Below are 26,158 nucleotides of genomic sequence, written 5' to 3'. Positions count from 1 at the left end.
TAATATACACAAACGTCTCGTCGACCACTCAGTTCACCACATTGCCCACCAAGCCGCTTTGTCACTTGTCGATATGTCACCAGTGATACTCTTGTTTTCTGGCCCCTCTGGTAAATTCAATATTGATCAACAGGCCTCTTGCCAGTCTAACAATCTTATTTACTGCATTTCTCGTAGTAAGCATCCAGCCATCTGCATACAGTATGTAGCTGAAAGAGAAAGACGGCTATGAGACCATCTGAGAGAGCACATCAGAGACCTGACAAGGCCTGTCGTATAACACGTCACATGCCTCGATCACAGCCACAACTGCTCCCTCTGTTTGTGTTCTTTCACAGGCCTTCAAAGACAATTTACAAAGAAAAACAGAAGAAGCCGAGCTCCTTCTCAGCCTGACCTCGCATACTGGATCTCTCCAGCTCTGAACCGACTGACTTTTTAATCTCCTCCTTATCTGCACTAATAGCAGCATGTCCTCAGCTGCACTCACCGATTCTCCTTTCATCTGCCCAGGCTTTGTCTCCCGCCTTCCCCTCCCATATGTCACCTGCTTTGTCCTTTTCAGGTGCACACCTGATGATGCTTATGCAGGTGAAATGTGGTGTCTTTAACTTTCTTTTCTTTTCACTATTGAAAAATAGTAACCTTTGACTTTTTTTCCTTTGCAAGAGGCTTGCTGACACTAACTTGATAGGCTACACTCATATGAGTGTGCATGAGGAGTGTGTGTGTGTGTGAGAGTCTAGTGCAGTAAATGTGAGGTGTGTTCACAGACTAAGTCTGGAGTGTGTGTGTGTGTGTGTGTGAAGGGTGTTTGTGGATATTCAAGTGTCTAATGTCAGCATATGTGGAGAAAAGACAGTTGTAGAAAAGACGCCTCTCAGTAACAACTGGATTTGCTGTTGTTTTCTATTAAGCAGTCAAGCAAAATGACTCCTTTTATTGACTAACTTAAAAAGATTGCAATATGCAGGCTTTTGAGGCAACTCAATCTTTACTAATCTTTACAAATCTTTGCCTGAAGAAGGGGCCTGAGTTGCCTCAAAAGCCTGCATATTGCAATCTTTTTAAGTTAGTCAATAAAAGGAGTCATTTTGCTTGACTTCTCACTACGTTCATAATGGCTAACACCGTACAACACCCTAGCACTGCTGTTATTTTCTATAAACACAACATAGTAGAGGCCAGTGAAAAATGATGTGCTTGTCAGGATGATTTTATTACGGACACCTGGACATCAGTAACCTAACTTTGTCATTTAGCAGGGGTTCAGGGTCTGCAGGATGTCCTCCCGTACTGCTCCACTTCCACAGAAGGTAAATCTGGAAGGAAAAAAAATAAAGGAACAAGGCTTGATATATGTGTGTCAACAGTGCCCTCTGGTGGGTATATCTGCAAATCTTAATGCAGTACTGAACACATTTAGAAACTATAAATTAAATATGGGCCTGTGGTAAGAGCTGAGGGGCCGGGTCTTTGGAGTCTCATGACACCCAATTATGTGATTTTCAAGTGTTGGCTCAAGTTATGTTGGGCACTAAATTGGCAGAATATTATGCTATCTGAAGTTTCATTATAGAGCTAGTATTTGTATATATGTATATGTTACATAGTTTACTGTCAAATAATGCAAAGAGTATGCGACACGTGTTATGTTTCGCCCTTATTTGGGCTCATCAGGCGTACACACTCCACTGCACCCAAAACACGTGTCACGTACTCTTTGCATTATTTGTGATTAAACTATGTAACAGTCTATGATCTGCTTCTTGCAACTGAGAGGGCCCGTGGTGGATGTTTGCAGACTGGCAGACCAACCACATGCGTTACCTGGTAGGTAATATGCTATGCTAAATGCTATGAATATACTATACATATATATATATATATATATATATATATATATATATATATATATATATATATATATCAAGTCAAGTCAAGTCAAGTCAAGTAGGGGAGCATGCTCTGTTACAGTGTGTTGCCGCACCCACTACACGACGAAACAACTCGGGATCCCTGTTTGCAACCCCCCAGGGTCGGGTCTGTTGGGGATCAGAACTGGTGTGGTGCTCAGGCGTCGCCCACTGAACAGCAGCACTCGGGTCCCAATCTGAGGCGGCCCATACATGTGGGCGCATGGAACGTCTTGTCTTTCCAGCAAGATGATCATCTTCCTCTGCTTTCGGAGGAGCTGCGTAAACTCCATATTTCAGTGACGGCACTCTCTGAGGTGCGCAGACCAGGGACTGGCCAGATCTCTTATACAGTTTGTTTGAAATACAATTTTGAAATCTGCTCTTTCATTTTGAATAGCCCTGTATATATATATAGGGTGGTCCAGATCTAATTATGCAATTTTCATTACGCTATAACTTATTAAGTTTATTACATAGAAAATCACCCGAAAAATCCCAGACCATCGAGAAGTGTGTGAACTGATGACATGAAGAATTGTCTTTGCGCCGAACTGGAATTATCCCTGCATAAATCAAAGTCATCCAGACGATCTGGATCTGCATAATTAGATCTGGACCACCCTGTACATACTGTGTGTATATGTGTATATGTATATATATTGGCTGACCCCATGTCTGAAACAACGAAAAATTTCCAAGTCCCCTGGATGACCCCCTGCCTGAACCTCCGAAAAATTATATATATATGAACTACTGTACACTTTCTAAATAATCAGTTAATTAAATTATTTACTTATTACTTATTTTATATATATATATGAACTACTGTACACTTTCTAAATAATCAGTTAATTAAATTATTTACTTATTACTTATTTTATATATATATATATGAACTACTGTACACTTTCTAAATAATCAGTTAATTAAATTATTTACTTATTACTTATTATATATATATATGAACTACTGTACACTTTCTAAATAATCAGTTAATTAAATTATTTACTTATTACTTATTTTATTTTATTTTTATCAACTGCCCTGAAGAGACATACAAGTTTGAAATTCATTGGACTGAGCACACATGACTATAAATGTGACATTGTTAAAGTGAAAATTAAATTACTGTTTTTTATGTACTATAGCATTTTATTTGTATAATTACTGCACACTTTTCTGCCTCGACTGGTTATGATCAATTCATATTAATTTCCAGCTTCTCATTGTCTTTTCTCAGACTCACTCAGCAGTGTCACCTCGATGCCACACACCTGATGTGACCCCCTTGTGGTGAAGGCATTGGACTGTCCAGTTAAACATCACCTGCAAGGCTTGCACTGATAGTTTTGTGTTGGACGTGCAGTGGTGTTCACTATCAAAGAGACTACATGCAACCATAAGGAGAGTAAAGGTACGTTTGATTCATTGTATGACAGCTGCAGGAGGGCTCAGTCCTGTCAAGCTTAATGTAAAAGGGAAATGAGTGTGCATTGTGCTTGTGACTGAATTAATTTTAGGTGGAAACAACAGTCCAATAAATAGGTAGGCTGATAATTGAAAGCAGTATGTCAAAGCCACAGATATGAAAAGCAGTATATGATATGATATGATGTGATACATATGGCAATATACATAAGAAAGGTGTTATATAATAGAATAATAGATAATAAAAGGCACTATACAATATAAATATATAGATAGACATGAAAGACACTGTATAATAGATACATGAATAGATGATTATGGCACTCTATAAAAGATACATTTAAAAGGCACTATATAATAGACAGATAGAGGAGGAGGTTAGGAGCACACGCTGATGCAGTGCATTGCTGCACCCACCACACGACAAACCAACTCATGGTCCCAGATTATGACCCGAGTACAGCCATGCGATAAACTGTGTGACACCTCAGCACCACACCAGTTCAGATGGAATGGAACAGCGTGAGGTTTTTTATGGTGGCTGGAGTGCCAATTCTGCCACCAATCCCCAGATTTCCACTGCAGGGGCTACATGCAGGACTGGATGCAGTCAGTCAGTCAGTCAGTCAGTCATTTTCCAACCCACTATATCCTAACACAGGGTCACGAGGGTCTGCTGGAGCCAATCCCGGCCAACAAAGGGCACAAGGCAGGAAACAAACCCTGGGCAGGATGCAGATTAACATCATACCCAGGACGGAGCAATTGCAGGTTAAGGGCCTTGCTCAAGGGCCCAATGGAGCAGAGTCCCTTTTGGTAATTATGGGATTCGAACCAACAACCTTCCGATTGCCAGTGCAGATCCCTAGCTTCTATTGCCCCTGTGATGGATAGACAGATAGATAGATAATGGAAGGCACTATATAACATAGACAGGCAGATTATATTGTAGATGGAAGTCAAGCAAAATGACCCCTTTTATTGGCTAACTAGAAAGATTACAATATGCAAGCTTTCAAGGCAACTCAGGCTCCTAAAGTGAAAGACGCTGTATAAGATAGATGGACAGACAGGAAAGGCTTGGTTTAAAATCAACAGATATAAAAGGCACTATAATACGTCAACAGATAAGTCCCTTTACTTAATGAACAAGTACAGTAGAACCTCTGGTCATGAACATTTCCGAACACGTACAAATCGGGTTACAATCAAAAAGTTTGCCAAACTTTTGCATCTGTTCACGACGACACACTCTGGTGGCGAACAAAAACACTGGCGGCCAGTTTCCCTTCCAGTTTGTACACGCCAGTGATCTCAGTGTGTTCAGTCTCTCCCTCAAACTTGTAACCTCCTCTCCACCCAGCTTCCTCCTCACTTCCTTCACGCCAGAACTCAACTCATGCAAGGTTAGTTTTCTTGGTTGTTTAGGGTTTGTTTTTGTATAAATTAAGGATTTTTCAAACTTACATTTTTTTCCTGTGCTTAAAACTCATAAAAAAGCGAGTGGTTGGTAAGGGTCTTGTACGAACAGTTTGTAAGGGACTAGCAGCATGAACTCTTGCAATGTTAGTTTTCTCTGTTATTCAATATTTTTACTTTTAGTTTACTATTACACTGTGCATTCTATGGTATAATTAATTATTTTTGTGCTTAATAATATTTACATACAATTTGTACGGTCTGGAACGGATTGATCGTATTTACATACGATCTTATGGGGAAATTACATTTGGATTGTGACCAAATCGGGTCGCGTCCAGAGTTTTGGAACGAATTACGGTTGTGACCAGAGGTACCACTGTACATCATTAAAGGCAGCACAAGATAACAGTTCAGAAAATATTTTGGGTGCAAGAAAGAAAGATGCTGAGTTAATGGATTAACCGCTGTATTTTATGTAGTGCCATCATGGGATATTTTATGAAGCAATGAAAGGAATACAGAATGACAAGATAGAGTACAAAATGATACGGCAGTACTGCAGGCAATATGGACGCAAGTGTAGTGCATCTGTAACCGTATTCCTTATGAAAGGCGCTAATGAAAGATCAAAGGCAGGTTTGATTTAAGTTGACTAGAAATCATGTAGAGTTATGCAAATAAGAACAGTGTTTGTAGTCCTCAGTGAAAGGCGCTATATACATTGAAGTCTGACTGTCCCAGTGTTTAGCTCAGGCTTATTGCTCTATCGTGTTTTCCTGATGCATTTTGAAAGTGTTTCCTATGAGATTTTATTTTTTTTCTCCAGCTTTGGAGTTTTTTTTTGTTTTTTCTGTCCACCCTGGCCATCGGACCTTACTCTTATTCTATGTTAATTAATGTTGACTTATGTTTATTTTTTATTGTGTCTTCTATTTTTCTATTCATTTTGTAAAGCACTTTGAGCTACATTTTTTTTGTATGAATATGTGCTATATAAATAAATGTTGATTGATTGATTGATGAGTTAAGCTTCAATATTTTGCAAAGCACTTACTCTTACTTTGATATGGTTTCCACTATGAAGGTGCTTTATACATTAAAAATGTTTGACAACTTAGTGACACAACTATGTTATATAATTTAAACAGATTGCTTTTGAAGTGTGTGACATTCACTAGAACCGATGCTGTTTAAGGGATAATATGGCCTAGTGGTATGGAGCTGGACTACAAACCCCACGGTTCTAGGATCAAATCCCACTAACACCACCACCGCTAGCATTCCAGACGGAGTTCATTAATATGCTAGACTCCAGTGGCAGACAGCTGCACATTCTTCTGAAGAGGTTCAACTTAGACTGGAGTTTTAAAGCTGGTAGTCAGCCATACTGTGCCTTCCTTGACTCTTTATATGGATGTATACATGAGATGCGTCCCCTGGTGTTATGCAAACCGAATGTTCTAATTTTCTTTTGTCTCTTATTATACTAATATGAAACAGGTCTTATAGCTCTTTAAGTGTGTCCCTGGTGGTATTCTGGCCACCAAACTTAACACCTTAAAATCTCAAACGTAGTGATCTTTCTGGAGGTCTTGGCCAAATGACCATCCACACCCTCCCAGGCTTTCCACATTGTGGATCCTTTAATCTGTCTAATCCATGGGTCCCAATATATCTGGAGTTCTTGGCATGGACAGAAATAGAGGCTTAGCAGTAGAGGTGGCACCAAGTGCCACAGGGGGCTAGTGATTAGAGGAGTACAGAGAAGGGTCGGTAATAGTTTATAGTTATTTTTTTTTTTACAATGGCTAACAAACAAAGACACCATAAGCAGAGCTAATCAGCAGCTCTAATCAGGGTGTGCCAGTCTCAAGTAGAGAGACTGATGGGGTGTCTTATATAAGCAGGCAGATCATTCCACACCCTGTATGGCCCTGTATCTAAAAGCTGGGCCTCCCACTGTTTTTGTGTTAATCCTTGGAATCTTTAAAAGGCTGGCATCTTGAGGTCTTAATGCACACTCCGGTCTGCATGGAATGACAAGTTTAGATAGGAAAACAGGGCCTTTGGCCATTTAAAGCTTTATAAGTTAAAAGGAGCATTTTGAAATCGGCTCTAAGTTTATCTGGAAGCCAGTGCAATGACGTGAGACCTGGAGTGATAGATTTGTACTTTACAATTCTTGTCATAATTCTTGCAGCATCATTTTGAATTACCGTATATACTCGCGTATAAGTCGGGTGTTGAAACCTGAAAAATTGATTATAAAATCAGACCCCGACTTACACGCCTGTTCAAAAATGCGACACTTAATTTTTTTTTGTACATCTTCTTGCCTCCTCCAATCTCACATCAGTTTCTCAGACGCATCGGATTTTGTTGCAGCAGCGCAGTTACCAATTTCTTTCACCACTTCAACGACGTTTAATTTAAAATCCGATTCATATTTTCTTCTGACTAAAATGCTCCATCGTAGATAAGGAATGCTCTTATGATAAAGGTGTATGAGAGTGTAAGACACACAAAACAGTGCAAACGTCGCTTCGGAATAGTTCAGGTATTACCGTGTGGTCACGTAGGCACAATACATAGGAAAAAAAAGGCAGTGTGCTCCGTGGTTACTGTCTCAGGTGGGCGTGAGCATATCGTAATCTCTTGGACCAATAGCGTGAGTTTTCCACATTCAATTTATACGACTGACATTATAAATTACTATAAATTATATGGTAAAATCAAGTCCTGACTTCTCTATGAGTATATACAGTAACTGAAAACGGCACAAAAAACGTCTAGAAGATCCTGTGAATAACTGATAAATAAAAGCATGCATTAGCTTCGTAGTATTCTCCATATTTTAAAAAGTATCCATTTTCCAATGGATATGTGTTTAAAAAGCCCAAAGTTGTAGGCTGATTCAGTAAATTTACTGCATAGCCCTACTGAGTTACAAAGTGACAAGGCGTTGTGGTCTGCATCAGTAGAACAATTTTGACAAAACGGGGCAATCTAATCCACTCGCTGTATAATTCTATCCTCGTACAAAAGCGGGCTAACAACACAGTGATAAGGAGCTACAAGCTTCTTGCCGTATGTCAGGAAAATTTAAAGAGGTCAGGGACAACGAAAAAAAACATAAACTTTAGGGATTCTAGTGTTAAACTTTGAATCTGAAATCCATAAGTGATAACTAGATCTAATGTGTGATTATGACAATGATCCGGACCTTTAACAATCTGACAGTACCCTTCTGATTTTGGTAGGTTAGGAAAACGTTTCCTAAAAATGTCACTTTCAGTGTTTATGTGAATATTAAAATGTCACATGATCATAATTTCCAGCTAAGTCAGACAAAAGGCTGACAAATAATTCATATCTTCACTAAAAACAGACTTTCTTACAGCTCTTTATAAAAGTAAAGAATCTTTGCTTATATTTACTGAGCCACAGTGCCTTGATGTCAGTGCAGATTTAGGATATCAGGTTTAGGGTGGAAAATACAGGCAGACCATGTGGATAGAAAAGCAAACAGCTAGGCAATTGCAGAGGGAAATACAGACTCAGGTATGTGCCACACTAACCCCCTCAATTTTTATTTTTTGTTCTTTATTTCGCCTTATACAATTTCTTGTATTAGGAACTTGATAGTTTTCGCATACCCCTTAGGGTCAGCCATTGTACAGTGCCCCTGGAGCAATTGCAGGTTAAGGGCCTTGCTCAAGGGCCCAGCAGAGTAGGATCTCTTTTGGCAGTGACAAGGATTTGAAACGGCAACCTTCAGGATACCGGCGCAGATCCTTAGTCTCAGAGCCACCACTCCACCCAATTTAAATCCCATCCTAAAACTGATCGGACGTCATAGAGCTGTGGTTCTGCAAATCCATAATATTGGGATGTATAATAAATGAAGATTTGTTTGATGTTCATGAAGACAAGTCAAGGCCAGCAAGGCAGCTGATTTACATGAAACAGTGATGGTTTTGCTCCAGTGTAACATAGGAGGGCTCTTTGGAGAGCAGAGGATCCCAGTTATCTCATTTGAGAAAAAGCTGCCAGCCACATTACTTTGAAAACATACAACTGAGCTGATGACAGAATTGTTTATTGACAAATAAATTGTCCTATGAAGCAATTGATGCAACTTACGGAGGTGAGTTTATATGCCTTAAAAAGCTAAACCTCTGCACTTTCAAACGGCATTTCAAAAATCAGACCCCGTAATGACGTGCAAGTCACTTTGGTAAGAAGACAGAAGCTGGAATTGTGGTTAAGGATTACCTGGAGTCTCTCAGATAGGGGGCTCTATCAAACAATCACTGAGGCATACCCGTCAGTCATTTTCTAGCCCACTTAGTCCTGAACAGAGTTGTGGGGGGGTCTGCTAGAGCCTATCCCAGCTAGCGTAGGGCGCCAGGCAGGGACAAACTCTGGACAGGGTGCCAGTCCATCGCAGGGCACAAAAGTGCAACCATTTAAAGCAAAACATTTGCAGTTTCTTAATGGTCAAATGTCTGGACTTTGCATTCATTTTGAGTCTTCTTCACGGAGGGAAAACCTTGTGCTCCTCTGGTGTAGCAGCCATTTTGGCAGGGGTGAAGACAATGGGGAAATGTATAAAACAATGGAATTTGAACGAGAAAACTGTGAACGCCCAATCCAGGTGGTCCATCGTGTGCAACCCGCTATCGGCGCATGCTCCCAACCTAATGTAACATCAAGTAAACAAATGGCATGGGGGCTTTAGTGATCCCAGAAAGCGAGTCAAAAGTAGAAAACGTTATTACATGTAATGGAGTAAATACCAAAATGTCAACGTAAAAATAGTAGGAAAGGCATGTCTAGTGTCCACCGCTGCACTGATTTAGATTTAGTACACGTCCTTCATTTTGAGACAGTCACTAACGCACACTTTTCTATTAATATTTTTCCTGTTGCTGGAGCACGACAGGTTACAATGTCAGTGCCTGATCCACACGATCAATGCACTCCTTGTGTTATTGTACACTACCACAGCATAAGACTTAGTGACTTTCACATTTCCTCCGACATGAGCAACAGTTGCTGCATTGTGAACTGTGCTTTGGAGGCTCACGTCTTTCTCGTCCTTCTGTCTGATTGCAATCGTGTTGCCTTTTTGCCGTAAAGCTACTGGCACCACAGTGAACTTTCAGGCCACCGAATTCACCAGGCATATCCATAGCAATTCAATTTTTTCTTGTTTGTACCTGATTTGCCATCTATGCCAACGTCTGATCACCACTTCCCTTAATATAACTGATGGTTCACTTTCAATTTGTTCTAAAACTGGCTTTACAGCTTCTCATTTTCCTGTCTTAGTGTTTTGGTCATAGGCTCCGACCTATTCATGAATTTCAATGAATGAGTTATCTTAGAGTGGCAAAACACATAGAAATATTCAAGAGTTTTTGCAGCATAATGTTATTTCATGCACCAGATGGCAGCAGAATACCGTCCTGAGACTTATTCATGCTTTTAAGAGCTGATCATTAGAACATTAGAACGATCGAGACGAGAACAGGCCATTCATCCCAATAATGCTCACCAGTCCTATCCACTTAATTCTTCCAAAGTAACATCAAGCCAAGTTTTGAAACTCCCTAAAGTCCAGCTGTCTGCCACACTAGCCCTGGACTCCGCCTTGTCACTCTTCTCTGAACCTTTTCTAGTGCTACTATGTCCTTTTTGTAGCCTGGAGACCAAACCTGCACCCAGGACTCCAGATGAGGCCTCACCAGTGTGTTATAAAGGTTGAGCAGAACCTCCTGTGACTCGTACTCCACACATCAAGGCGCTATATAACCTGACATTCTGTTAGCCTTCTTAATGGCTTCTGAACACTGTCTGGAGGTCGATAGCTTAGAGTCCACTATGACTCCTAAATCCTTCTCATAAGGTGAACTTTCGATTTTCCGACTGTCCATTGTGTATTCAAACCTCAAATGTTTCCTTCCTATGTGTTATACTTTACATTTACTGACATTGAATTTCATCTGCCACAAATCTGCCCAAACCTGTCTGCTGTTCAAGTCCTTCTGTAAAGATATATCGGATTCCAAATTATCTGCCAATTCACCTATCTTGGTATCATTTGCAAACCAGTGTGTTGCTTATATTCCCATCTAAATCACTTATATTTATTAAAAATAGCAGTGGCCCTAGCACTGACCCCTGCTGGTCACCACTCTTAACCCAATTCCAATGAGCTTCCTCACACCATAACCCTCTGCTTCCTGCGTCTGATCCAATTCTGTACCCATCTAAAAACATCATCCTGAACTCCCACTTCTTTTAATTTGATGCCCAACTAATAGATAATTAGTTAAATAATATCATCTGCTCCACTCTGATTGTATCCTTTTTTCCTTCCTCACAGAATTCCAACATGCTAGTAAAACACGACCTCCCTCTTCTGAACCCGTGCTGACTGTTCCTAATAACTCCTGTCCTTCCCATGTGTCACTCAATCTTATCCTTAATAATTCCTTCCATTAATTTTCCTGTGATGCACATTAAGCTTAATGGCCTATAGTTGCTTGGATCTGCCCTGTCACCCTTTTTATATTATGGGATGATATTTGCCATTTTCCAGTCCCTCGGAATCTCTCCAGTGCGCAGTGACTTCCTAAATGTATGTAGAGACCAAACGCCGGTCTAATACAGTATATTGGGGCCCAACATTAAAAGAAGTTACATGATAACCATAAAAACTGCTGTTTGTGTTCCCTTGATGGTGTTTTTTTTACTTACTTTTAGATATAAAAAAGTCTAAAAGTGAAAGTACATTTATGGATCTCGAATGAACTACCAACCTAACAACCTTTAAGAAGTATCTGGCTGAGATATCAGGACAGCTTAGTTAAACAGGACGAGGTGGTCTCCTCTTGTTTGTCAAATTATGTTCAGAAAGACAGAAAGGGCGCTCCTGCCGACATTCAGTCCATTGTGGTAGACGGCTGGGGAAGAACCCAGGAGAGAAACAACATCTCCCCTGGGACACGAGAGGGCAGTCACCTTGGTTTGCATGAAGGCCAGGGGGCTGCTTGGACATTGACATTGCTTGATTTGTGGAGCCCAGGATGGCTCAATAACTGGAGAATCCTGCAATAAGAAGATCTGGGGACACCTGGAGCACTTCCAGGTGCCCGTGCAGCACTTCCGCCACACTCGGGAATACTGCCAGAAGTTTAATGGGACAGCACCCAGACCACTTCTGGGTACAATATAAGGAGGCTGCCTCACTCCATTCAGAGAGCCGGAGTCGGGAGGTGGAGGACAGAGCTTGTGTGGATGAGTGGAGGAGGCGAAGATACAAAGAAAGAGAAAAGGAAAAGGAAAAGGAAAGGGAAAGGGACTGAGTAATTGGTGACTTGGGCCTTGTGTGGAAAAGAAAAAGAAAATAAAAGTGTGATTTTGGGACTTGTGTGTCACTGAGCCCGTCTGTGTCTGGGTTAGGGAGCAACCTGACCTCAGATCTTCCACAACATTCATTTTCCTTTTCTTAGACCAATAAATGTGTGGCTTTTCTCATTCTGGTGTGTTTAGATCACAGGACTCACTCTCGTCTGTCTTTGCCCCTTTGCACTGTCAGTGTCTTCACTCCAATCTTTGGCAGCAGAGGGTTTAGTTGTTGGTTGTTCCAGATGAATTTCACTTTCAACAAATCTCCAATATCAACCTCAGAATCAATGTAGCCAGTATACATGGAGCCTGGACGCAAGGTGGTGCTGCGAGAGAGGAGAGATAGTGGCAGGTTAATGTCCTGAAATGGCCAACAAGGGGTGACTGACTGTCACTTATTCTGTTGTTAACCTCCGAAAACAGCGAGGGGTCACTGCAGACCACCGGGCTCAGGCTTAGTGCTGGCATTGGGTTGGATTTCCCTTGCATGCACATCCAATGAATTTTGTCTGAAGCCCATCTAGTCCCTTGTGGACTGTGAGGAGGACTCCATTTAGAAAAAGAGCAGAAGAACTTACGAAGGTAAAGGTCTTACTTGAACAGCTCATGCTGCCGAGAGTTCCCGTTGACTCCATACAAAGACACCTTGGTGCGACCCCTTGACAGCCCGGTCTCCAATTAAAGTCATGGTCACCTTGTAGCGCCAGCCTTGAATGGGAAAGAAATCACATTTTAGGTCCATCAGTCCTGGGCTGTGTGTTTAGTCAGACATCAATCAGTTACAATGAGTGCAGAACGGAGCTGCCAAGAATCTTAACTAGGAAACGAAACTCGGAACACATCACCCCAGTCTTAGCGTCACTGCACTGGTTACCTGTGCCATTTAGAATTGACTTTAAAATCCTGCTTATGGTGTACAAAGCCTTAAATAATCTCACTCCATCCTATATTCCAGAATGTCTGCCACCTTACACTCCAAATCATAACCTTAGATCTTCAAATGAGGGTCTGCTTAGATTTAGAGCTGAACTTAAAAGAAGTGGTGAGGCGGCCTTCTGCTGTTATGCACCTAAAATCTGAAGTCGGCAGGCTAATACGGTGGAGCATTTAAAAAAAACCAGCTAAAAACTCATTATTTTAACATGGCTTTATCAGGGCTTCATTTTAGTGTAACCCTAATATTCTGTATATGCATTGAATTATAATTTTTTATCATGGATCCACAATCTGTACTAACCCCTACTTTCTCTGCTGTTCTTTATCCGGTTTTCTGTGGTGCCAATCTGCGCCACCACCACCTGATCAGAGCACCGTGCTGTGGAGCCAGTGAATCCAAATACAAAAGAACCGCACAAATAAAAAAAAGGACAAGAATCAAAGACAAAAACTCAGTGAATCGAGCCGGGCTTTTGCATTTGCGCCAACTAGTTAGTCTCACGTTCTCCTTAAGGCCGATTTCACACTTCATCTTCTGCAGCAGAAACCATACAGCAGGAAAGAGTCCAGGGCTACAGACCGGGCAGAAGCAAGTGGACGTAACGAGAGTCTCCTACAGACGTAAGATGGTTCATTCATCCACATGAAGACCACGTCACAAGACTGAGGAGGTGGTCACACATAAAATGAGGCCCTGGTGACGTCCCAGTCACCGCAAACCCATTGTAGGGTGCATTGAGGGCCGGCCGTCTTAACAGCATTATAGAACCCCGGGTAAAGCAGTGCACTGGGCCCCCTACCTACACAACCACTCAAGTCACAACATACATAGATTAGCATGGGGCCCCTGGGCAACTGCCCAACGTGCCCATGGGTGCACTCATGCACACACACACACACACACACACACACACACACACACACACACACCACACTATCACCCGGTGTGGCCAATAAGCTGGATTCAAATGTGTCTGAGACGTGGGAGGAAAATAAAGTGATGGACATATGCTAACTTCACATAGAAAATAACCAGGCTGAGATATTTGAACACAAGCCCCTTGAGCTGCGAGGCAGTGGGTTTAACCAGTGTGCCATTGTGCCAGCCAAGTGTAAAAATAAAAATGTGTGTTAATGAAATATTAATCTGGGTCATTTTTAACTCTAAACGTTCTCTGTCACATATAAGCCCCATGCAGTTCACAGTAATACAAGTATAGTATACGTCTCAATATAGAATATAGTTCAGTGGTTCTCAAACTGTGGGGCTGGGGGCAAGTAACAAAAAGGGGGGTGCTAAGATGTGAAAAAAAGAAAACAAGAATCAAAAATATGAAAAAAAAACGTCTGTTGAAACCAAAACAAATTAACTGAAACTACATTCTGATACTAGAACAATAAATATAGAGTTAGATAAATGTCGATAAAAGTTAAATAGGTATAATAAAATATTCATCTACATTTCAAAAAAATGTTAGGGGGGCGCGATTAAAACTGTTATGAAAACTCGGGTCGCAAATACTTAACGGTTGAGAAACGCTGCTATAGATAGAAAATGTCTTCCATCTGTCTCATGCTTACTCACAAGTTACTGGCGTTAGAACTTTGATCTTGCTCTTAATGAAAAGTTTATGGCTTAACATGTACTGGAAATTCAAAAAATGTAAAAGTAGTGTCAAGGTTGGAAACTGACACCTGCTGATGGGTTTTTTACGGCCAAACCTAGTGACACAGTGGAAAGAAAAAGAACGCTAGTGACATCTGCTGAGTGTGAAGCAAATAGCAGAGGCCAATGACATAACGAACAACACCACAGTTGGAAGAAGAAGAAGAAGAAGAAGTGTAGCAGCATCTGTTGAATGTCAAATTGTGGGATAGGGAACGGAGGAACGACATCCCTGGGGAAATGTGTGTGACTGTCAAATGTGTCAAGTGAGGGACACAGAATGCAGGAATGAGAGACAACAATGGAAAAATGCATGCGATCAACAAAGGAGTTAAGTGCAGGATGCATAATGCAAGGACAATAAAGACAAGAGAAATGGGTGCAATCGTTGAATCCATGTTCAGACTCAAAAGGGAAATGTGAATTGTTATGCGTGTAAAAAACTGGGGGAGAGTTTACTGTGTGGCAGGTGGCCAGGATCCTTACCCGGCCAGGATGTCCAAGGTGTGGAAGGACTGGGGGAGAGAGTATTGTCAGGACAGTTTCTCCCCCGGGCCGATAAAAGGCATCCCCCTTGGTTTTCCAGTGGGGCCACGAGTTATGAACATGGGACCTTTCCAGAGCCTTATTTGGTCACGCTACACCTGAAGATGTGGCTGGAAGAAGCTCATTAGGCATTTGGAGTCCATCTCAAACTCAACGCAAACATAACACCTGTGGCGGATGGCCGGGGCCCTTGTCTGGCCGAAACACCCAAACTGTGGAAGGACCTGAGGAAAGAGGATTGCCGGGACAGTTTCTTGCCCGGGCCTATAGAGGGCAGCTCCCCTTGGTTTTCAGCAGGGCCACGGGTTATGAGCATGGAGGCTCAACCCTGTTGGAATCTGTGGCCACCGCCAGGGGGTGCATGGACCTTTCCAGAGCCTTATTTAGTCACATATCTCCCAAACCTGGAAGTGTGGCCGGAATAAGCTCGTTAGGCATCTGGAGTCCATCCAGGTGCCCTATAAAGAGGAGCCGCCTCACTCCGTAAGTTGGCCAGAGTCGGGAGGAGAGGACAAAGCCTGAGGAGGAGTGGATGGAGAAGGACTGGCAGCAAGAAGGGACTGAATGGTATTGGTGTGTTGTGTTGACTGGTATTTTAGGCACTTCAAACTGTAAATAGACATATGTAATGTGGCAAAACCTGTCTCCTGCCTGTCTGTGTCTGGGTTAGGGTGGCGGTACACCCCCTTGGTGGCTCACAGCTGTTATTTATGTCTAGCCATTTGCTATCATGATACATTCTGGAAATTCAAAAAATTTGAGGTAGCTGTAACCTCGGCAAACTGAGCTGGGAGTGTGAGTTTATTATGGCAAAGTGATCAGGAAACAAAGGTACATGGCAGAAAGAATAAGGACAACAACAACATCTTCTGAGCATCAAGCAAATCGTGTAGGCCAATGACATGACGAAGAACACCATAACAGGAGGAAGAAGAGCAACTCCATCTCCTGCGTGTCAAGTGCAGGATACAGAATGCAAGAACAACGGTGAGAAATGCATGTGTGTCAAGAATTTCACAAAGGAAAATGATGTGATGAAGTAAGAAAATGAATAAGCAGAAATGATGCTGACCCACACACAGATGAGCAAGAAGTAATCCTAAATAGAGCAACCTGGTGGACACTTTACTGAGGTGGACAGAAAAGTTTGCTGTAATAACAGCCCAGTCCATGCAAGCCCATCTTATTGATACCCCCCATGGACGTGGTATACATACATATTCAGAATTTACAATCACATTGTCTATATTGATCATCAAACATGATGAAGAACTCTGTCATAGGCAGGCCTGGTGCCATCACTAAGGTGAATTAGGCATTTGCACTAGGGCACAGATTAAAAAGGGGGATTTTAGCTATCGAACAGTGAGATGGCACACTAATAAGTTTGTCTTGGGTGCAGAATAACCTAACATTGGCACTGGTCATTGGAAGAAGGAAAATGAAGAACAGCAACATCTGCTGAGCATCAGGCACATCACAGCAGACTCTTAAGAAACTGCAGTTGAGCAACAGGCAGACATGAAGGCTCATAAGCATGCAAGACAACATCTGGGACAGTGAATACAAAAAAAAAAAGAACAAGAGAGAAATGCATGCCAACAAAAGAGCTCTCCTTGGAGAGTTACATCGCCAGTATGATCACGGTGAAAACAAAATGGAAAGGTTCAGCTGGCTCTGTATGAACCACCTTTATTTGAGGACCGGAGGTCAGTGTGTTTCACTATAAAGCAGCAACGTGTCATACATAAGAATGTAAATTATATGCATTTCTGTTTCTGCAGAGCCCATAGAAAGACCTCCCCACTTAGCCTTGATAAAAACACATAATACACGGGGACAGCTGGAAAACAGAGAGGACGAGTGACTTACGTGTAAAGGGTCTGGCTTCCCCGGTATTCAGAAAAAACTTGAACTGCTCCGCGTTGGTTGCAGGCCGCACTTGTGGGGCGTAGTGACCCATCATGGGACAGCCTTTTGTAGGACATGGAAAGCAGTTCCCCTAGGATGGACAAAAAAAAAAAAAACAAACTTCATGACTGGCATCGGTTCCAATTGGCCCTGTTGGGTGTTGAGATTTCCTGTCACAACGGAGCTCAAAAAGCCTGACCTTCCCTGTTCACAGGTCAAGGCCTCACCCTAGGCAGCCCAGCCCCGCACTCAAATAGCAGCCCAGCCCCACAACTCAGATACCAGGCTTTCTACCTGCACAGGCCGTGAGGAAAAATAAAAAAAAAGGTGGCTAAGGCTTTGAAGCAGAATCACATTTAAAACTGTAACTGGTTAAACAGATGCAATTCAGAAGTGCCTTAGAATGAAATCAGGGATTGGGGCCAGTGAATCCAAATACAAAAGAATCACACAAATAAAAAAGACAGGAATCAGAGACAAAAACTCAATGCCAAAGCTTTAGTACAACCTGAAACGTCTCCTTTTACACCCCCGGTGGAGCAGCCAGCAAGGAGCCGTAAGACACAGAAACCTAACATAACACCAAATAATTAACAGACAACCCATATTATATAAATAAAACTAAATCAAAAACAGAATTAATAACATCCATCATCCAACCCGCTATATCCTAACTACAGGGTCACGGGGGTCTGCTGGAGCCTATCCCAGCCAACACAGGGCACAAAGCAGGAAACAAACCCCAGGCAGGGCGCCTGCCCACCGCAGAGAATTAATAACAGACTATGAAAAATAATATAAAAAATCCATAAAAATGAGCCTTATTGTGATAGAACAGTGCATCAAATAAAAAAATGATGTGAGACCTCCAAAGGACCCTCAAACCAAAGCCAACCTTGCAGTAGCAACACTCTAGACAACCTGACCTCCCAACTCACCAGGCAGGCCTCCCCGAAAATGGGAACAGGCTTTTAAGGTTCTCAAATATATCAAAATGTCTGTCAAGGAAATGGAAATCATTAAAAAAAAGGAATTATTAAATGACAGTATATATGTGTGATGTGATCAGAGGAGGACCCCTGAAAGCCACCTTCAATCCCCTCAAACCTCGCCTTCACATTTGCACAATCCTCTAATCCTGTTGTTAAGGTTGGGATTTCCAAAGCACAAACTACTAAAAAGCACTTCCAAAAATGCCCTCTAGAGGGGGATAAACCGCCAGATAAACAGACAAACATAGAAACTTTATAAAAATAAAAAGGATTTCCTTCCACAAAAAGTTCCTGAAGAGCAGAATAGCAAAGTTGCATAAAACACAAAGGAATCTAAGCAAACAAAGTCCAAAATCACAATTGTAGAGAATGATCCTAAACAGGGTGAAAAATCCAGACATTCACAAAAAAGCACAGCAAAATGACAGAACTCACCAAAACTCTCTAGTGCATTTGAAATGAACCCACCAAGGACTGCGGGAGCCCCTCAGGATTTATAGGGTGTTTGGCAGTCTCTGGTATTGATTTGGTAGATGGGCCCCAACCTCTTGTGGGTCCAACCACAAAACACATGAAATATAAAAAAAAGGCATAGCACACCCTCAATATCCTAACTACAGGGTCAGGGGGGTCTGCTGGAGCCAATCCCAGGCAACACAGGGCACAAGGCAGGAAACAAATCCTGCAGCCCACCGCAGGGCACACACACGGGACAATTTAAGATTGCCAATGCACCTAACCTGCATGTCTTTGGACTATGGGAGGAAACCCACGCAGACATGGGGAGAACATGCAAACTCCACACAGGGAGGACCCGGGAAGCGAACCCGGGTCTCATAACTCCGAGGCAGCAGTGCTGCCCACTGTGCCACCGTGCCTCCCCACACATAATATATGAAAGTAACATTGGCATTAAAACATTGACCCAAACGAGAACAAAAAATAAAATAAATTAAAAAACAAGAATATGAACTCCCGCCAGTGGGGCAATCTTGGCAGAAATATGACACCTAGAAATGAATCACATGAATCACTGACTACTGCTCTTTGATTCTGAATATAAAGGCTGTGGGCGGTCCTTCAGCAGTGACATCAGGCTGGCCCCGCCTCCTGCATTTCCACCCCACAAAACACAAAAGACCATTAGTGAGCATAGGAGCACAGTAAATAGACAGAACATCATTAGCAAGAAATGCATAATTACAATAAAGATATGAAATAATTTAAAATAAGCAAACAATGAATATAAAACTGAAAATAAGCATAAGCTTGGAACAAACCCTGGCTGTAACAAAAGAGAGAACCAGGGCAAGAACCCTGCCTGAGGCACCCAAAGGCAGCCATCCAGGAGGTTCATTGAGGATCCAAAGCCTGTGAAGTGACAAAGATACAGACAATGGGGGCAACCAGGAGGCCATAACCCAGCTGTAAATTATATTTAGATAAAGGACAACATGGAGTGAGTGACCAGAGGTCCATGCAGATATCAGGGCTTTTGGCTTAAAAATTTGGGCTGCCTACATGACCTCAGATGAGGTTTTTGGGTAGAGAAGCACTTTCACAGAATTTGCTTTAGATGCTTGACAAATGAGATGAGACCATTCAGTCCATTGTGTCCCGTTGCTCTCAGTGTTCATGTGGCCACCCCTCTCCTCACCCTGTACACCTCCTTTGAGAAAGACGCCTTTAACACAAAGGAGAGTTGTGTAGGTGAAAGCCCAGGCCACTCATCTTGAAAAGTTGGTAAAGTTAAAATGGAACAGGAGGTCATAGAGATCCCAGGGAGTAAAGGTGGAGCAGCAGAACAAAGGGGGGCATTTCTACATGTGCACTTACAGCTTCAAAGGCCTCCACTGTGGGACATCGGTAACCAAGGAAACCATCAGGGTTCAAGATGCTGTCGGCGTAATATTTGTAAGACCTCAGGTGATTGCAGGCCACAAAATCCCGGGTTCCTTAACAAAGACAAACAAGATGAGAGAACGGCGGGCTCATTTCAGACTCCTGGCATTCCTTTTGGTGCCAGGAGCCATGGCTCATCTCTCTGAGCCTCGTCATTGTCATTTCTCTTTGAGCCAATTAGCTCCGCAGTGAGTCTCAGACTTCATAAAGTAGCAACTGTACACCCAAGGCACATCTGCTTATCTAAGAATTTGAAAGAACAGTTTTTTTTGCACGTGTTTTTTGTGAAGGACCAATTTTTTTGTGTGTGTACGTGCATGTGTGTGCCTTTTTGGGCACTTTCTGCTTTATGATATCACAGGCTCACCATATCAGATGGACCACACTGCCTTGGCAGATTAGCCCCCTCTGCATGTGAAATGTGGCACCAGTGAAAAAAGCGTGAGAAAGCCGGGGACTGTGGCCGTGCTGACCTTCCCATATGCCGTCGATATCTACAATCTGAGAAGCGACGTTCTTTCCACAGCCTGGCATCTGCTCTCCTCCATTTGGATAGAAGTCAAGGTGGCCCACTGCCTGGGACATTCCGAATCCTGTAGGGAGAGAAATAGCACTTCAATATGGCAGTGTCACACCCTAATAAGAATAATCAGGGGTACGATATAAAAAATAAATAAATAAAGTGAGTGTCCAGACACCAGAATCAGTGTAAACATTTGTGGATGTAATAAATGAGCACTGACCATATTATTATTATTATTATTATTATTATTATTATTATTATTTGCCTAACACCGACTTGAAACATTTGACATTCAATTGGTTCCATTTCTTATTTTTTCCAATTGGAACACAGACAGGTGAAGTGACTTACTGATGGTGACACAGTGGTGTCACTAGCAGGATTTGAAACCACAGCCTTACGGTTTGAGGTCTGAAGTAGGCAGTGTGGCGTAGTGGTTAAAGCCCTGGATAAAGGAGTCAGGCAAACAATAAGTACTAATAGTATATGAGTGAGAACAGCCAAGTGTGTGGGCAAAAAAAAAAAAAAAGTTTGAGGGTCCAATCAAATAGCAAAAGAACCGTAGAGACATTACTTCTGAACTTTTGTTGACATTTTGTACTCTTAAATTAAGGTAGTACATTATTACTCTGAAGCCCATTGTTGTGGTGGCACATACAACTGTTTCAGTAAAAAGGATAACTTGCTCTGTTTCTCTCCCTCCCCCAGCCACCCCCCAAAAAAAATGTCAACAAAAGATCAAAAGTAATGTCTCTATGACCAAACAGTGAACTTTGTGAGCTGGAATGTCAAAGGTCTCAATCATGAATTAAAGAGGAAGAAAGCATTCTCTCACCTAACAGCTCTAAACACCAAGATGGTGTTTTTATAGAAGACTCACTAATTAAGCAAGGATCAGTTTCGGTTGCAAAGTGACTGGACTGACCAAATATTCCATCTCCAGCTATACAAAGAAAACTAGAGGAGTGGGAATCTTAATACATAGAACAATTTCATTTGTAATATCAGATGTAGTATGTGATTCTGAAGGGCGATATGTAATGGTGATGGGTAGTTTATTTAATTATAAGGTGATTTCAACGTACGAATGTGGATGATAGAGACTTCACCAAAACATTTTTGCATCCATTCCTAATGTGAACACTCAAAAAATTATAATGGCTGAAGACTGCTACTGTGTATTAAACCCAGACTTGGATAGGTCTTCAGCCCCAGGGGCGATAACATCTAACACTGTGAAAACAGTTACACAGTTCGTAATTGACCATTACCTATCCGACCCTTGGAGATTTCTAAATCTAAACTCAGGAGTATATGCCTCCTTCTCACCAGTATGTCATTGTTACTCAAGAATTGATTACAGTAATCCCTCCTCGATCGCGGGGGTTGCGTTCCAGAACCCCCCGTGATAGACGAAAATCCGAGAAGTAGAAACCATATGTTTGTGTAGTTATTTTTATATATTTTAAGCCCTTATAAACTCTCCCACACTGTTAACATTATTAGAGCCCTCTAGACATGAAATAACACCCTTTAGTCAAAAGTTTAAACTGTGCTCCATGACAAGACAGAGATGACAGTTCTTTCTCACAATTAAAAGAATACAAATAGATCTTCTTCTCTTCAGGAGCAGAGAATTTCAGAGGGAGAGAGAGAGAGCGCGCGCTCCCAAAGAAAAGCAAACAATCAAAAAATCAATACGTGTGCTTTTAAGTTTGCCGCGGCATTTTTTAGAGGAGCGTTAGTATCTTCTAAGCAAACAGCCTCTGTGCAAACAGCCCCTCTGCTCACCTCCGCCAGGCGCAGAGAACGTCAGAGAGAGAGAGAGCGAGATTAAAGCAACAATCAAAAAATCAATACGTGTGCTTTTGTGCTTTTAAATATGCCGAGCACCGCAATAAAGCGGCATTTTTTTAGAGGAGCGTCAGTATCTTTTAAGCAAACAGCCTCTGTGCAAACAGCCCTCCATCAGGCGCAGAGAATGTCAGAGAGGGTGAGAGAGAGGCAGAGACAAGCAAACAATCAAGCTCCGCGCGGGATGCATATCTTATAGCATTGAGGAGTTTTAGTTAATATGTAATACATGCTCTGATTGGGTAGCTTCTAAGCCATCCGCCAATAGCGTCCCTCGTATGAAATCAACTGGGCAATCAAACTGAGGAAGCATGTAGCATAAATTAAAAGACCCACTGTCTGCAGAAATCCGCGAACCCGAGAAAAATCTGTGATATATATTTAGATGTGCTTACATTTAAAATCCGCGATAGAGTGAAGCCGCGAAAGTCGAAGCGCGATATAGTGAGGGATTACTGTATTTCTTTATAGATAACAATTTTTTGCTCACTAACAAATCTTGCAATGTACGACGCTATTGTTAACTCCTACCTGCCTCTCTGATCAAGGAGCTCAAATCGTTATGCCCCACATACTCATCTCGCGGCTGCTGACAAACAGCAGCAGAATCCAACAGAGGTCTGAGGGGGGAAATAAAGTCGGGGGCACCTAGCAGAGGCCACATAGGAACAATTGATAAATTGCTGTATATCTGAACATAAAACTCTAAACATGGGCTCACTAATGGCCTCTCCCTCTGCTTACCTGGCACTAAAATCTTCTTGTAACTGCCCAAGCAGACACGTGACTTTGAGATGGCGAGCCTACACGGAGACATGGAGGTCACTGTAATCGTAGAAACCTTTAGCCGTCGTTTCCCCATTGGCTCAGCCCAGACGACCACAAACAGCAGGAGCACATCCCAGCAACATTGAAGAACGCACGGCACGGTAGAAACTGCTACACCATCACTGGACGGGACGTGTACAGCTTTTTAATGTGCGCTGTGACCAATTGAAGTTTTTTAGTTTAAACCTCCAAGTAATTCTCCTACAGGTGAGTGCTCACTTGTGACACGCACAGAGATTACCTTTAAGACACTCGTAACCACAGCACAAAACCCCATTTCGCATTTCCTTTCGCATGCATATACTTTATATTTTAGTGTGTAAGTTTCATCGGTAAAATGGTTTTCTTAAAATCCATACCAGATGAATATATAATGTGGTATATGCCTGCTTCTAGTCTCTACCTACTGTTAAATTTGACATTTTCTGCCAAATTGTAATGTTTATTCAGTGTCACACACATGCACCTTGGGGACAGCTTAAAGGCTCTGGTGGTGGTAGTTCGTCGCTGATCCACAGGGTGGCGCTGTATTCTAACACCTCTCCTCTTCTTCTTACTGCAGACCAGATGATTGACAACCTCACCACCTCTGACGTCACTTCTGGTGTCGTCTGTCCACCTGGACCCGTCCTCTTTGTGCACTCTGGCCTGCATGAATTACCTTGGATAGTCTAATTTGACCCTCGCATCCTCAGAGCTGTTCCTTTTGCTGAAATGCTTTATTATTTTTGTTTTTACAATAATATGGAGTCGTTATCTTTGTCCTCTTTTACATTAGTTAATTTTTTTAAACAATTTTATTTAGCTTGATTCCTCTGTCTGGGTCAAATCTTGCAACTGATTTTAAACCCACTTTTGGCGAAGCGAATTTCTTCACATTTTGCACACGTATACAGTAGTGACAACAACGATAATCCGTCAAAACCGATGCAATTATGTAACAAATTTCACCGTAATCAACGGTGCGGACTATGGCCGGCCATTCATCCCAGGCCACCAGATGGAGCCCTCCCTGCAACATGGAGGTGCCCCGAATGCCAGCAGGGAATCATGGACTATGGAATTTTAATACACAGCCCTGCTGGATAACGCCGGGGCTGCCAGGGGCCGCTGCAGGGAGGCACAGAGATGTTTATTTTCCATTCAGCCCGGAAGTACGTCCCAGTCACATGGACAGAAGAAGCTTCTGACTGTCCCAATAGCTAACTAACAACTGGCTCTGCCAGCTTTCAATTTACACACGTATTAGTTCAAGCATGAATGCTCATATGATTTTGATGCAATTACGCCATGGGTGACACTATGCGGCCATTCCGGGAATTAAATTGTCACACGTCGTATGTTCTCCTGTCAGCCATGGCGTGTAGCCACGCTGCCACTTGTCTGAAACCCAGGAAGCCCATAAGTCCAGTGCATGGGTCACGTTAAGTGCATCACGACAGAAGCGCACAATTAAGACTAAGATCAGGGTTCAAGACCCAGTGGTTCATGTGTTTTGAATAGATAATACTGTAAGGACACCCACTGAAGGCCATTGTGAAAAAGTAAATGCTCCCTACTGCTTCAATATCAATTCCAAAGTAGTCAGGTGTCAGAGGGGGACATTGTTTGTACACTGGGTGGTTTATTTTCTCTCTTAGGCAAAGGAACACATAAATATTACATTTAAAAGAGACAATAGGCACCCATTGTTGGGACTGGGGTGAGAAGTTGAAAGGCAAAATTCCTAAATAATCCTGTTCCTGATTATTGTGATGGTTGTCTACAGGATGTTTGGTATTTGCTGTCTTGCACCTCCACCCTACTTAAACATAAAAAACTACAAAACTGTGATAACAGAACTGCTCTTTCCTTGGAAAATGTTTGTATTTACCTGACTTAGAAATGAACATGTCTGAGAATATCGGCTTCTAATCAGCATACTGTATGTGGACTCATTGATTGTTGGTCACAATACTTTTCGTTAATTTGTGTTTACATTACTTGCCCAGGAAATTTGGATGTGCCATTGTTTAATCCATCATCATGTTGATCTAAGCAGGGACTGAAGGACATTTAAAGTTCTGGGCAGGAGAAGACAGGGTGAGGGACGGTCCACCGAGACCGCTGCCAAGACACACGCAGAGAGAAGACGAGGGTACATGGCTGGTATGACGTGAGGCACAAGGACAGCAACACCTACCTCCAGGGAGGAAGAGACAGCTCCGCAAGAAGACGGCAGTCGTGGGTCCAGCGAGTGAGGGAAGCTGCACGAAAGGACCGAACAAAGCTGGCGGACGAGAAGCAAGGCGTGCCGAGGTCGCAGCAACACAAGAAGCCCAGAGTGGAATAGAAAGAACCACGAAGAGACGCTGACAGGGATTCAACGCTTTCACAAAACCTCTGTAGGAAAACGAGTGTCCGGTGAACAGAGTGAATCCGTGGACAGTTGGACGATTGACTGTTGGGGTAACACAGTGCGCAAACTGGACTCTGCACCACTAAAAGTTGTTTCCTCCACTTCATGCTTTTAACTGACTTTTAGAGTGTGGACTAGGTGCTTTGTTTTTTAAGAAAATGAATTTCGTTCCTAATATTGTTCAGTTTTTTATGTTCGTTTATCAGTCCAAAGGCATGCAGGCGCCGCCAAGAGTGGCAGCCTTTCTAGCAGCTCCGTGTACGACTTTATTTTTCTACCTTTTTCTCTGTTTTACTGATCACTTCTATCACTTTCTTTTACGTGTACTCGTTCCCTGGACACTTTTTACTACTTTGTACTACTTGTGAATTTCCCCTTGGGATTAATAAAGCATCTATCTATCTATCTATCTATCTA

The 26,158-nt window shown here is 42.3% G+C and overlaps 1 protein-coding gene across 1 annotated transcript in view; it reads right to left on the bottom strand.

The window, feature by feature from the left end:
* Nucleotides 1–1,195: 1,195 nt before the first annotated feature.
* LOC120515851 (inactive pancreatic lipase-related protein 1-like) overlaps nt 1,196–26,158 on the bottom strand; it is a 51,025-nt gene continuing 26,062 nt past the window's right edge. Inside the window, 7 exon segments of the mRNA XM_039737186.1 lie at nt 1,196–1,322; nt 12,344–12,511; nt 12,781–12,845; nt 12,847–12,893; nt 17,206–17,335; nt 20,073–20,191; nt 20,612–20,731. Of these exon segments, the coding sequence (XP_039593120.1) occupies nt 1,259–1,322; nt 12,344–12,511; nt 12,781–12,845; nt 12,847–12,893; nt 17,206–17,335; nt 20,073–20,191; nt 20,612–20,731 (713 nt within the window). The 3' untranslated portion in view covers nt 1,196–1,258.

This window comes from Polypterus senegalus, chromosome 1 (assembly GCF_016835505.1).
Source record: "Polypterus senegalus isolate Bchr_013 chromosome 1, ASM1683550v1, whole genome shotgun sequence".
Taxonomy (NCBI): Eukaryota; Metazoa; Chordata; class Cladistia; order Polypteriformes; family Polypteridae; genus Polypterus; species Polypterus senegalus.
This window is presented reverse-complemented; position numbering and strand designations above follow the sequence as displayed.